This window comes from Ailuropoda melanoleuca, chromosome 1, assembly GCF_002007445.2.
Source record: "Ailuropoda melanoleuca isolate Jingjing chromosome 1, ASM200744v2, whole genome shotgun sequence".
NCBI lineage: Eukaryota > Metazoa > Chordata > Mammalia > Carnivora > Ursidae > Ailuropoda > Ailuropoda melanoleuca.
This window is the reverse complement of record NC_048218.1, coordinates 137,990,574-138,001,951: the sequence shown is the minus strand read 5'-3', so window position 1 is coordinate 138,001,951 and position 11,378 is coordinate 137,990,574. Positions and strand designations below refer to the sequence as shown.

General features: G+C 37.9%; 1 protein-coding gene across 5 annotated transcripts in view; it reads right to left on the bottom strand.

The window, feature by feature from the left end:
* Positions 1-11,378, bottom strand: part of CROT (carnitine O-octanoyltransferase) — a 62,404-nt gene that overhangs the window by 33,255 nt on the left and 17,771 nt on the right. For all 5 annotated transcript variants that reach the window (XR_004627415.1, XR_004627417.1, XM_034667281.1 and 2 more), the window contains exons 9-11: positions 7,333-7,426; positions 6,000-6,125; positions 4,536-4,637 (exon numbers count right to left, since the gene is read on the bottom strand). Coding sequence is in view for 3 of the 5 variants with exons in the window: in XM_034667281.1 (XP_034523172.1) it covers positions 4,536-4,637; positions 6,000-6,125; positions 7,333-7,426 (322 nt within the window). In the remaining 2 variants the exon portion in view is untranslated. The remainder of the gene's footprint in view (positions 1-4,535; positions 4,638-5,999; positions 6,126-7,332; positions 7,427-11,378) is intronic.

Below are 11,378 nucleotides of genomic sequence, written 5' to 3'. Positions count from 1 at the left end.
ATTATTCTTAAAGGATGTATCCAACAAGTGGATATGACGATTATAAATATCTATGCCCCCAACAGGGGAGCAGCTAGATACAAAAGCCAACTCTTAACCAGAATAAGGAGACATACAGATAATAATATGTTAATAGTAGGGGACCTCAACACTCCACTAACAGCAATAGACATATCACCTAAGTAGAAAATCAACAAAAAAACAAGAGCTTTGAATGACATACTGGACCAGACAGACCTCATAAATATATACAGAACACTACACCCCAGAAAAACAGACTACTCATTCTTTTCGAATGCACATGGAATGTTCCCCAGAACAGACCATACACTGGGTCACCAAACAGTTCTCAACCGATACCAAAAGACTGAGATTATTCCCTGCATATTCTCAGACCACAATGCTTTGAAACTGGAACTCAATCACAAGGAAAAATTTGGAAGAAACTCAAACACTTGGAAACTAAGAACCATCCTGCTCAAGAATGACTGGGAATTGGGACGCCTGGGTGGCTCAGTCGTTAAGCGTCTGCCTTTGGCTCAGGGAGTGATCCTCGAATGCACATGGAATGTTCCCCAGAACAGACCATACACTGGGTCACCAAACAGTTCTCAACCGATACCAAAAGACTGAGATTATTCCCTGCATATTCTCAGACCACAATGCTTTGAAACTGGAACTCAATCACAAGGAAAAATTTGGAAGAAACTCAAACACTTGGAAACTAAGAACCATCCTGCTCAAGAATGACTGGGAATTGGGACGCCTGGGTGGCTCAGTCGTTAAGCGTCTGCCTTTGGCTCAGGAAGTGATCCTGGCGTTCTGGGATCAAGCCCTGCATCAGGCTCCTCTGCTGGGAGCCTGCTTCTTCCTCTCCCACTCCCCCTGCATGTGTTCCCTCTCTCGCTGGCTGTTTCTCTACCTCTGTCAAATAAATATATAAAATCTTAAAAAAAAAAAAAAAGAATGATTGGGAATTGAGAAGGAGATTAAACAATTTTTGGAGACCAATGAGAATGAAAACACATCGGTCCAAAACCTATGGGACACTGCAAAGGCAGTCCTAAGGTGAAAATACAAAGCCATCCAAGCCTTACTCAAAAGAATAGAAAAATCTAAAATGCAGTTTTTAGATTCTCACCTCAAGAAGCTGGAGCTGGAACAGAAGAACAGGCCTAACAAATTCACGAGAAGGCAGGTGATAAAGATTAGAGCAGAGATCAATGAATTAGAAACCAGGAGCAGATCAACAGTAGAGCAGATCAACAGAACTAGAAGATGGTTCTTTGAAGGAATAAATAAGATCGATAAGCCATGGCCAGACTTACTCAAAAGAATAGAGAAAGGACCCAAATTAATAAAATTATGAATGAAAGGGGAAAGATCATGAACAACACCGATGAAACAGGAAGGATCATTAGAAACTTTTATCAATAGCTTTATCCCAATAAATTAAACAACCTGGAAGAAATGGATGCCTTCCTGGAAACCTATAAACTACCAAGACTGAAACAGGAAGAAATTGATTATTTAAACAGACCGATTAATTATGAAGAGATTGAAGCAGTGATCAAAAACCTCCCCAAAAACAAGAGTCCAGGGCCTGACGGATTCCCTGGGGAAATCTACCAACCATTCAAAGAAGAAAAAATACCTATTCTCCTGAAACTGTTTCAAAAAATAGAAATAGAAGGAAAACTACCAAACTCATTCTATGAGGCCAGTATTACCTTGATCCCCAAACCAGGCAAAGACCCCATCAAAAAGGAGAATTACAGGCCGATATCCCTGATGAATATGGACGCCAAAATTCTCAACAAGATCCTAATAGGATCCAACAGTACATTAAAAGGATTATCCATCATGTCCAAGTGGGATTCATCCCTGGGATGCAAGGGTGGTTCAACATTCGCAAATCGATCAGTGTGATAGATCATAAAAACAAGAAAAGAGTCAAGAACCATATGAACCTCTCAACTGATGCAGAAAAAGCATTTGACAAAATACAGCATCCTTTCCTGATTAAAACCCTTCAGAGTGTAGGAATAGAGGGTACATTTCTCAATCTCATAAAAGCCATCTATGAAAAGCCTACTGCAAGCATTATTCTCAATGGGGAAAAGCTGGAAGCCTTTCCCTTAAGATCAGGAACACGACAAGGATGCCCACTCTCGCCACTATTATTCAACATAGTACTAGAAGTCCTTGCAACAGCAATCAGAAGACAAAAAGGGATCAAAGGTATCCAAATCGGCAAAGAAGAAGTCAAAATGTCTCTCTTCGCAGATGACATGATACTCTATATGGAAAACCCAAAAGACTCTACCACCAAATTACTAGAACTTATAGAGCAATTCAGTAATGTGGCAGGATACAAAATCAATGCTCAGAAATTAGTTGCATTTCTATACATGAACAATGAGACTAAAGAAGGAGAAATTAGGGAATTGATTCCATTTACAATTGCACCAAAAATCATAATCTTGGAATTAACTAAACCAAAGAGGTAAAGGATCTATATTCTAGAAACTACAAATCACTCTTGAAAGACATTGAAGAAGACATAAAAAGATGGAAAAATATTCCATGCTCATGGATTGGAAGAATTAACATAGTTAAAATGTCCATGCTACCCAGAGCAATCTACACTTTCAATGCTATCCCGATCAAAATACCGAGGACATTTTTCAAAGAACTGGAACAAATAGTCCTTAAATTTGTATGGAACCAGAAAAGGCCCCGAATCTCCAAGGAACTGTTGAAAAGGAAAAACAAAGCTGGGGGCATCACAATGCCGGATTTCGAGCTGTACTACAAAGCTGTGATCACAAAGACAGCATGGTACTGGCACAAAAACAGACACATAGACCAATGGAACAGAATAGAGAACCCAGAAATGGACCCTCAGCTCTTTGGGCAACTAATCTTTGATAAAGCAGGAAGAAACATCTAGTGGAAAAAAGAGAGTCTCTTCAATAAATGGTGCTGGGAAAATTGGACAGCTACATGCAAAAGAATGAAACTTGACCACTCTCTCACACCATACACAAAGATAAACTCCAAATGGATGAAAGACCTCGATGTGAGACAGGAATCCATCAAAATCCTAGAGGAGAACATAGGCAGCAACCTCTACGACATCAGCCACAGCAACCTTTTTCATGACACATCTCCAAACGCAAGAGAAACAAAAGGAAAAATGAACTTGTGGGATTTCATCAAGATAAAAACCTTCTGCACAGCCAAGGAAACAGTCAAAAAAACTAAGAGGCAGCCCATGGAATGGGAGAAGATATTTGCAAATGACACTACAGATAAATGACTGGTATCCAAGATCTACAAAGAACTTCTCAAACTCAATACACGAGTAACAATCAAATCAAAAAATGGGCAGAAGATATGAACAGACACTTTTCCAATGAAGACATACAAATGGCTAACAGACACATGAAAAAATGCTCAAAATCATTAGCCATCAGGGAAATTCAAATTAAAACCACATTGAGATACCACCTTACGCCAGTTGGAATGGCAAAAATTGTCAAGGCAAGAAACAACAAATGTTGGACAGGATGTGGAGAAAGGGGATCCCTCTTAACACTGTTGGTGGGAATGCAAGTTGGTACAGCCACTTTGGAAAACAGGGTGGATGTCCCTTAAAAAGTTAAAAATTGAGCTACCCTATGATCCAGCAATTGCACTACTGGGTATTTACCCCAAAGATACAGACGTAGAGAAGAGAAGGGCCATATGCATCCCAATGCTCACAGCAGCATTGTTCACAAAAGCTAAATTGTGAATGGAGACAAGATGCCCTTCAACAGATGACTGGAGTAAGAAGATGTGGTCCATATATACAATGGAATATTACTCAGCCATCAAAAAGAACAATTACCCAATATTTGCAGCAACATAGACAGGACTGGAGGAGATTATGCTAAGTGAAGGAAGCCAAGCAGAGAAAGACAATTATCATATGGTTTTACTCATTTATGGAACATAAGAAATAGCAGGAAGATCAGTAGGAGAAGGAAGGGAAGAAGAAGGGGGGGTAAACAGAAGGTGGAGAACCATGAGAGACTATGGACTCTGGGAAACAAACTGAGGGCTTCAGAGGGGAGGTGGGTGGGGGACTGGGATAGGCTAGTGATGGGTATTAAGGAGGGCACATATTGCATGGTGCACTGGGTGTTATATGCAAATAATGAATCATGGAACATTATATCAACAACTAAGGATATACTGTATGGTGACATAATAAAAAATTATTACAAAATAAAATAAAATCCATTACTACATAAAAGACATGCAAATTCCACTTTGCAGACACATACCAAACTATTAGCCATACTACAAATCAAAGTAACTTGTCCTATACTGTTTTCACTGAGAATTCATAACTGAAGCTTTTAGTATAATGCCACAGAGCTACAAAAGTGTGTATTTATATGACCACAGAACAGCCTCGCTAGTTTATTGCCACTAAATTAATCTAAACAATGGAAAGGAAAAATAACTTCAGTAAGTTTACTTACATCACAACTACAGCCAAATACTCCATTGGAAAAGGAAATCAAGTTGTAAGATTTGTCTCCCCAGCGTACAGTTGGATCACCTATAAGGATCACTGCAGTTACCTGAAAGAAATGTAATATTTTAAAATTAAGAGAATTTTAATAGTAAGAGGTTTATAAATATTTATATCTTATATGTGTGCATGTATGTGTATATATATATTACGTAAGTGTACACACACACACACGTAAGATGCCAATTCAGGTAAACCAAATTTAATAAAATGGTAATAATTACACTCAAGAGATAATACTAATTCCAGCCCTGACTTTAAATATTTCTCAAAATCTCAAGAAATCCTACCAGAACACAGAAAGCTGGTACAATAGTCATGGGGGTTTAGAGAACTTACAAAGGAAAAGATAAAGCTTTTGCAACTTGAATAGTCTTAGAAGCTGTGGTAAGTCTAGTCATTAGGAGTCTACTTACAAAGAAGGTATTATTAAAATATCTCAAGAATTCATATCCCACTAAGCTTGTTTCTTACACAGTAGGCTTTGGCCCATTAGTGAGTCATAAATCAACTCAGTATATCACAGTAAACATTCATTACAAAAACAGAACAAAAGAGAATACAAATATTAGACTCTATCACAGATAGTAAAGGTAATTACTATTTTGTGAAACTTCTGTTATGTGTGTGTATGTATGTAGTGGGCTGCAATCTATAAATGCAAGTCTAACTAGACTCTAGCAGTAAAAGTTCAAACAACGCTACATTAGAATATATTCTTTCTCAAGAAGTTTGGTAACTCTCCTACTAAAAAAATACAGCTAAAGTTATACAAAGGAAAGTTATTTCTACCTATAAGATTTTTCAATCCTGTATTATTTCTATCATTTAATATTGATGAATGAATTATGAAATAATATAAATGTTTTCAAAAGACAATGAGACTTATACAAATATGACTACTACCTTTATTATCTCCAGGAAATAATATTATTTGGGTGGGCAAGGGAGGGGAAACAAAATAAGGCTACATTTACTCTTACACTCAGTAAAGTCTGTTTCTCAATAAAACTAAATGCTAAAATAAATAACTTCTGAGAGTGCTATAACTCTTAGGACAGACCCCACCAACTTAGGTGTCAAGACACACTGGTGTGGGTTACAGGAAGGTTCTCAGCCACTTTTGGCATGATAAGCTCATTTAGCCCAGTGTCCTATGCAAATTTTCTGTACATGCAAACAATAGTCATACTTCTTTAAACAATGTTAGAGATATATCTGAATTACCTAAACAATGAGGCAAGAATTTACAAAGGATTGTTTACGTATAAGCTTCAATTTGTCACACATGATAGACGCGAAAAGATTTTAAAAGACTGCATGTAACAAAAAATCTTCTCATCTTCAGTATACACAAGAGTTTTTCAGAAAAATTAGTGAGATGAAATAGCAGAGCAAGATAGTTATGTACCTGAGAATAATCTTCTGGTGTTACATGTGGACTGCTGTCCTCTATGGAATATACCAGTAAACTGCTCTGAATTTTTTCTAACATAGTCAAGTTCTCCGGATCAAGACTAATCAAATATTCTCGTGCCTAATGGGTAAAGACATAATGATTAAATGTTACAAATTAAAAAGATCCAGAAAATCTCAAAATAGTTTGTTAGGGAAAAGGTTCATTAAATGTAAACTGCTATCTGGAAGTAGAGCATTCCTAAGTCAAAATGGCATGAAGCAAAGAAGCAATTACTACTAATTTATATGGAAAAATGTTTGAACATTCCCGGGCCCAAAAAATAACCCCTCTTAGAGGCTTTACTGATAACGTAGGACACATTTTGGTAGAGGCTGCACAAATAAAGTGAGATAAAGCACAGATGCCCACAGGCACAGATATTCAAAGCTTGATGCTGAGATACTGAGGGTAGCTCCTCAGTGTCTCTGAGTGGTGCTGCCACTCTCGCTGCTCAGGAAGCATGCAGTAAAAAACAAATGCTGAACACTATTTTTGCTTTTTGCCTTTTTTCCTAAAAGCAAAGTCCTCTTTGGGTTTCTTTCAATGAGCAAAAACAAGTACTAATGTAGGTCCTTTGTGAGAGTGAAATGACATAACACAAACTTCCAAAACGAGGTGGATACCTGTACAGATAAAAATGCTGTATTACATATTTGAAAACTGGTAATAGAATACATCTTCTTTTTAAAAGATTTATTTATTTACTTATTTATTTGAGAGAGAGAGAGAGTGAGCAAGCGAGAAAAAGAGCAAGAGCTGGGGGAGGGACAGAGGGAGAGGGAGAAGCAGACTCCCCACTGCTCTGAGCCGGGAGCCCCACATGGGATTCTGGGATCATGACCTGAGCCACCCAAGTGCCCCCAGAATACATCTTAAAAGTCCTCATCACAAGAAAAAAATGACAGGTAATTATATGAGACAGATGACAGGTAATTATATGAGATGATGGACGTTAACCAGATTGTGATCATTCTGCAATATACATACACAAACATCTAATCATTCTGTTGTACACCTGAAACTAACATAATTTTATGTTGATTATACCTCAAATAAAAAAAAGAGGGGCGCCTGGGTGGCTCAGTCAGTTGAGCGTCCAACCCTTGATTTCGGCTCAGGTCAGGATCTCAGGGTCGTGGGATTGAGCCCCGCAGCGGGCTCCACGCAGAGGCTGCTTGAGATGCTGTCTCTCCTTCTCCCTGTGCCCCTCCCCTGCTCATGTTCTCTTTTTCCAAATAAATAAATAAAATCTTAAAACAACAACAACAAAAGAAAATCATATAACCTTAGCCCATTGAGTTCGCTCCTCACTAGTCAACGCTGCTATTCCAGGTCCATCAGGTTCACTATGGCACTTCCTGTGAATGTATGTCAATTGCCTTAGGGAAGATTAAAGAAAGAGTATTTAAAAAGAGCATAGGCAGGATCACTAGCTACTTTTAGCCTTTAATAGGTCATAATATTTATCAGTACTTATATTTTTTCATATATTACCCAAAGAAAGGGATTATGATCTCAACAGCAATGGATTTATTTCCCACACCACATCTTTTTTTTTTTTTTTAAGTGAGTATGTGGTCTATTAACACAAAAGTATATTTGACAATAACTTAAGTAAATAAGTCGGCTGTTTGGCTAGTATTATTTATACTTTCAAAATGCACTTCTGGGGTCCAAGTAAATACCCCTTACAATAGAGAACTTGAAAAATATTCTGGTAAGTAATATTACAAATATTGCACATATCTTATATAACTAAAAATATGTGCATATATATTCAAAAAAGGAATTACCCTATATCTGATTAATATTTGTGTATAACCCCCAAAGCAGAAGTACTATGTAGTCGGTTTTAAATGCTTTCATATTTGCTGTTGTTACTTATAATCATTATAAAGATTCTATTAGATAAAGACAAATTATTTCCTCCCAAAGTACTCTATTCTCCCAGTCTGATGAATTTCATATATCTTTAAACAGATGACAGGTAAATAACAGGGTTCTTCAACAAAGAAATACATTTTCATTGGACAAAAAACCACAGGTTTCACAAAGACAACAAAAGCACAGTCAACACAAGGGAAAAGAGACAAGGGAGATTACATCAAACCAAAAGCTTCTACATAGTTAACAACAAAATTAAAAGGCAACCTACAGAATATGAGAAAGTATTTGCAAGCCATATATCTGATAAGAATATCCAAAATATATAAGGAATCCCTACAAATCAATAGCAAAAAACAAATAATCTGATTAAAAAATAGGCAAAGAAACTAAACAGACATTTCTTCAAAGAAGACATAAAAATGGCCAGCAAATACATGAAAAAGTACTCAATATGATTAATCATCAGGGCAATGTAAATCAAAACCACAATGATATATCACCTCACAGCTATCTGGATAGTTATTACCAGAAAGATAACAAGTAAGTGCTGGTGAGGATGTGGAGAAAAGAACTCCTGTGCACTGTTGGTGGGAGTGTAAGTTGGTGCGGCTACTATAGAAAACACTATGGAGGTCCCTCAAGAAATTAAACACAGAACTACTTTATGATCCAGCAATCCCAGTTCTGGGTATACATCCAAAGGAATTGAAATCAGGACCTTGAAGACACATCTGCACTTCCATGTTCACTGCAGCATTATTCACAAAAGCCAAGAGGTGGAAGCAACTTAACTATCTGTTGACAGATGAATGGATAAAGAAAGTGTACTACAGATACACACACACACACACACACACACACACACACACACACGGTGGAATATTATTCACCCTTAAAAAAGAAGGAAATCTTCACAGCTATTTGAATGGTTTGTTATCAAAAAGAGAATGGGAAATTAGGAAAGAGTTAACTTTGTGGTGATACGTGAATAGAGACATAAAGCATGAGAAAGAATGCTTGCTTATTCAAAAGGTAGACGAGGCAGGAAAGGGCATTCCAAATAGAAAGCATGAGAACATGCAAAGATTACAAATAATCTAATGTGTTTTAAGAATTGCTAACACAGAGGGCTTTCCAAGATGGCAGAGGAGTAGGAGACCTTAGCTTCGTCTGGTCCCTGGAATTCAGCTAGACAGCTATCAAGTCATTCTGAGCACCTGTGAACTCAACCAGAGCTCTAAGAAAAGAATTGCTGCAATTCTACAAATAGAAAACCAACCACTTTGGGGGGCGCCTGGGTGGCTCAGTCGTTAAGCGTCTGCCTTCGGCTCAGGGCATGATCCCAGGGTCCTGGGATTGAGACCCATATTGGGCTCCCTGCTTGGCAGGAAAGCTGCTTTTCCCTCTCCCACTCCCCCGTTTGTGTTCCTTCTCTCGCTATTTCTCTGTCAAATAAATAAATAAAAAATATTTTAAAAGAAAAGCAACCACTTTCTGCAAGGCAGGAGGTGCGGAGAAGTGAATCTGAGGAGATACACAGGAAGATAAACTGCAGGGCAAGGGAGCCTCCACCAGCTGGCTACTGGAAAGTAATACAGCAGCAGAGCACAAAATCGGAACTTCCAGAAGTCTGCTCTGGTGAGGGATGTCCCTACCTGAAAGGCGCTCAAGTGGCAAAGCAGGGCAGGATCCTAGTTGGGACAGTATGGTCTCGGGATACCTGGGGTCACAGGAAGACCCGGGGTGCCTGAGTGCAGCAGAGATTCCAGGCATAGGAGCGGGGAAGCCGGCTGCAATCAGCTAGCCTAGGAGTAGGCTTTCAGCTTGCTGTTACCATAAACCATGAATCATGGCATGAAAAATGCTCCACCTCACTCGGCATCAGGGAAATATAAATCAAAACCACAATGAGATACCACCTCACACCAGTCAGAATGTCTAAAATTAACAAGTCAGAAAATGACAGATGTTAGTGAGGATGCAGAGAAAGGGGAACCCTCTTACACTGTTGGGAATGCAAGCTGGTGCAGCCACTCTAGAAAACAGTATGGAGGTCCCTCAAAAAGTTGAAAATAAAGTTACCTTACGACCCAGCAATTGCACTACTAGGGATTTACCCCAAAGATACAAAATGGAGTGATCCAAAGGGGTACCTGCACCCCACCATTTATAGCAGCAATGTCCACAATAGGAAAACCATGGAAAGAGCCCAGATGTCCATCAACAGGTGAATGGATAAGGAAGGTGTGGTGTGTGTGTGTATGTGTGTGCACATACATACATACAAAGGAATACTACTCGGCCATCTAAAAAAAATGAAATCTTGCCATTTGCAATAACGTGGATGGAACTAGAGGGTATTATGCTAAGTGAAATAAGTCAGAGACAGACAATTTTCATATGACCTCACTCATATGTGGAATTTAAGAAAAAAAACAGATCATAGGGGAAGAGAGAGAAAAATAAAACAAAATGAAATCAGAGAGGGAGACAAACCATAAGAGACTCCTAACGACAGGAAACAAACTGAGGGTTGCCAGAGGGGATGTGGGAGGGGGGATGGGGTAACTGGGTGATGGACATTAAGGACGGCACGTGATGTAATGAGCACTGGGTATTATATAAGACTAATGAATCACTGAATTCTACCTCTGAAACTAATAATACACTAATTGTTAATTAACTAAATTTAAATTAAAAAAACAATAAATAAACCTTTGTTCATACCATCAAAAAAAAATCAATTTTAAACTAAGGAAATCAGTTTTATAAATAAAATCTTAGATGATAGAAATTATAATGAAATTACATATATCTNGAATTTAAATTAAAAAAACAATAAATAAACCTTTGTTCATACCATCAAAAAAAATCAATTTTAAACTAAGGAAATCAGTTTTATAAATAAAATCTTAGATGATAGAAATTATAATGAAATTACATATATCTGACAAATTTCATTTTCTCTGTANAATTACATATATCTGACATATTTCATTTTCTCTGTAGCTAAATAGTAATTATAACACCATATTGTATCTGTCTGCTGTAGCATTTTTTTTTTTTTTAAGATTATTTATTTATTTATTTGACAGCGCAAGAGAACACAAGCAGGGGGAGCAGAAGGCAGGGGCAGAGGGAGAAGCAGGCTTCTCGAGGAGCAGGGAGCCTGGATGCAGGGCTCAATCCCAGCACCGTGGGAGCATGACCCGAGCAGAAGGCAGATGCTTAACCGACTGAGCCACCCAGGCACCCCTGTCTGATGTATCATTTGTCAATCTTCTGACTTTTTCAAGAGAAATGAAGGAACAGTTTGCACAACGGGAAGCAAATGTCAGATCTCATTTCTGCCACTGTCATATAAATTTTTATTTCTGTTAAGTTATATGAATGAGTAACACATAAAACATATAAATGAGATTGTTTAAATTGTTTTGACTTTAA